Raw genomic sequence first — 2,310 nt, 5'->3', positions numbered from 1 at the left:
TCCGCAATTGTAGATGCGTTGCCTACATTTAATTGACGAAGGAGAAAACGTACATAAAGAGGATATTTCCCCTTCCTATGCGTCTCCTCCAATGTCAAATCCACTTTTCCTTCCCATCCTTTTCTCTTAAGAAAAGGGTGGAAAGGGACCAAAATGAGCCTCCGGCACCACACTCATCAGAGGAAACGCGGAATTGCTTCCAATTCACGCCGGCCTTCTGTGTGGTCGTGGTACTGCTCCGGACGAGCCGATCCATTCACTGCCACTGTCAAAATATAGGAATAATAGAACAATCTCATTTACCTTTCATAACGCTAGTAACAAATCTTGCAGACGAGAACCCGATGGAGAGATGACCTTGCTCATAATTGGCTTTAACCTTACATATAATCTCATCAGCCTCCCTCACCAACTTTGTGAGGCATTCCACTTGCGTCTTTAAAGTTCAAAAACATTTTTATTTTTTAACTTCGTTAATTTAAAACCTAATGATTAAGAATTGTACATACAAAGCTTTTTTTGTACTTATTTTATAAATGGGACAGGTAAAGATAGTGACTTTTCGAGAAATAAATACATTATTTCTACCAAAAAAACATTTAAAAAAAAATAATTTGACAAGTTGGTGAATTGTCAATTGAAAGTTACTTTATGAACGACTTACAGTTGATAATTCAGGTTATTTTTAAGCTAACGAGTAGACTATAAAAGCCAACGTTTTCATGTCTGGTAGTGAACAGACCCTAATATTTTTATATATGTACATAAGAAAAGTGTGATTTGATGTGATTTGTATTATCATTAATATCAAATAAAAATCTATATCGTTTGTCTCATTATTTTATTTTGGTATGGTTGTCGTCTACATATCGACATATTAAAATCGGTTTGAATAAATGAAATAAATAGTTTGTCATTTTTTTTCCTTATAGTACTTGTAAATTCGAACTCAGAGATATAATGAACACCAGTTCAACAAAAACGGGATTGGACTATTACTGTTTTGTAAGTAAAGGTTTATACGAAGGACACTACCGCGATATGCGGAGGCGTTAAAGCTTTTACCAGTTTTATCTTAAGTTATTTTTAGATTGAAATAAAACTGCATCCATTTAACTGGATGTTGACCGTTAAAAGTAAATTTAGGTTGTCCTTGTACGATACCATTTGTCGAAAATAATAAAACCGGTTAACATGGTTTGGGAGATATCAAGGCATAAAATAAATGTAGTTTTTATATACTTCGCTAAATGTTAACTAAAAATAAGTCGCTAAATAAAGCCTCTGGTAAAAGCCGTCGCACATTTGGCAGATTACGGTCATTCACACTTCAGTCTGTTTAGAAACATGTTACATCATTTCGTAACGTGACGGTAATTCTAACTTATTTTTTACTTCTAAGACTATAGATGTTACCTACTTTTAATGGACAAGGAAGCGTTTGTACAGATAAGAAAATATTCTCTCATCCTTCATTATCAATAAAAAGAGAAATAATATAATTTGGACTAAATCCTGTTGTATACATTTTCTAATAATCTATACACATAATAAAATGGAGTGTCTGTTTATAATAACTATTACCTGTGGGAAGTTGCCAGCTTTCCCTTTAGAGAAGACTGGTACTCGCGTACATCTGCCCGTGCCGCAGATAACAGGCGTGTGGGTGGTAGCAGGGTCGGCGCCAGTCAGCGCACAGAACAGCTGGTTGGCGCGCATAGAGCTGATCGAGTTGATGCCGAGCACGCGGCGCTTGTCGTACACGCCTGCCATCTTTAGCGTCTAGTTGCAAATGGTAATAGCACACAATGGGCTGAAATTCTAATATAAATACTTATTGGATCACACAAACGACCAAGTAACATGATAATTTAAAATTTACTGTAGAGGTACATTTGTAGGAATAATAGCAGCTGTAAAAATCCCGGTAGAGTGTTAAGAAATGACACCTCAAATAGATTGTTTCATCCTATTCTATTATCATAGAAGCTTAGATGTAATAAATATCACTTCTAAGAGGATATGCCATCGCCGATATTCATTCTAATGCTCCTACCTTTTCCTACATCCGTAGAGTCGCCGCGCCGCGTTTTCGTCCTCCAAATAACTGTATCATCCGTCATCTTAGGTCTACTTCTACCTATATACCTCCACACTGATTACCAAGGTGCTTCTTGTAATATTCATTCTCATATTATGGTTAAAAAATACTTAAGACTAACATGCATGCATAGAGCGAAGTTGCAGTCAACGGGCGGCGTCTGCACGGCGACAACGGCATAGGGGCAGAATCGCGCGCAAGCAATGCTA

At 36.8% G+C, this 2,310-nt stretch overlaps 1 protein-coding gene across 1 annotated transcript in view; it reads right to left on the bottom strand.

The window, feature by feature from the left end:
- Window positions 1–2,306, bottom strand: part of LOC106106396 (malate dehydrogenase-like) — a gene marked incomplete at its 5' end in the record, with an annotated part of 3,143 nt that extends 837 nt beyond the window's left edge. The window contains 3 exons of the mRNA XM_013286973.1: window positions 304–436; window positions 1,585–1,782; window positions 2,223–2,306. Of these exons, the coding sequence (XP_013142427.1) occupies window positions 304–436; window positions 1,585–1,782; window positions 2,223–2,306 (415 nt within the window). The remainder of the gene's footprint in view (window positions 1–303; window positions 437–1,584; window positions 1,783–2,222) is intronic.
- Between the last annotated feature and the right edge of the window lie 4 nt (window positions 2,307–2,310).

Source organism: Papilio polytes, unplaced genomic scaffold, assembly GCF_000836215.1.
Source record: "Papilio polytes unplaced genomic scaffold, Ppol_1.0 DF822178.1, whole genome shotgun sequence".
Taxonomy (NCBI): Eukaryota; Metazoa; Arthropoda; class Insecta; order Lepidoptera; family Papilionidae; genus Papilio; species Papilio polytes.
The sequence above is the reverse complement of the archived record's forward strand: the minus strand, read 5'-3'. Positions and strand labels throughout refer to the sequence as shown.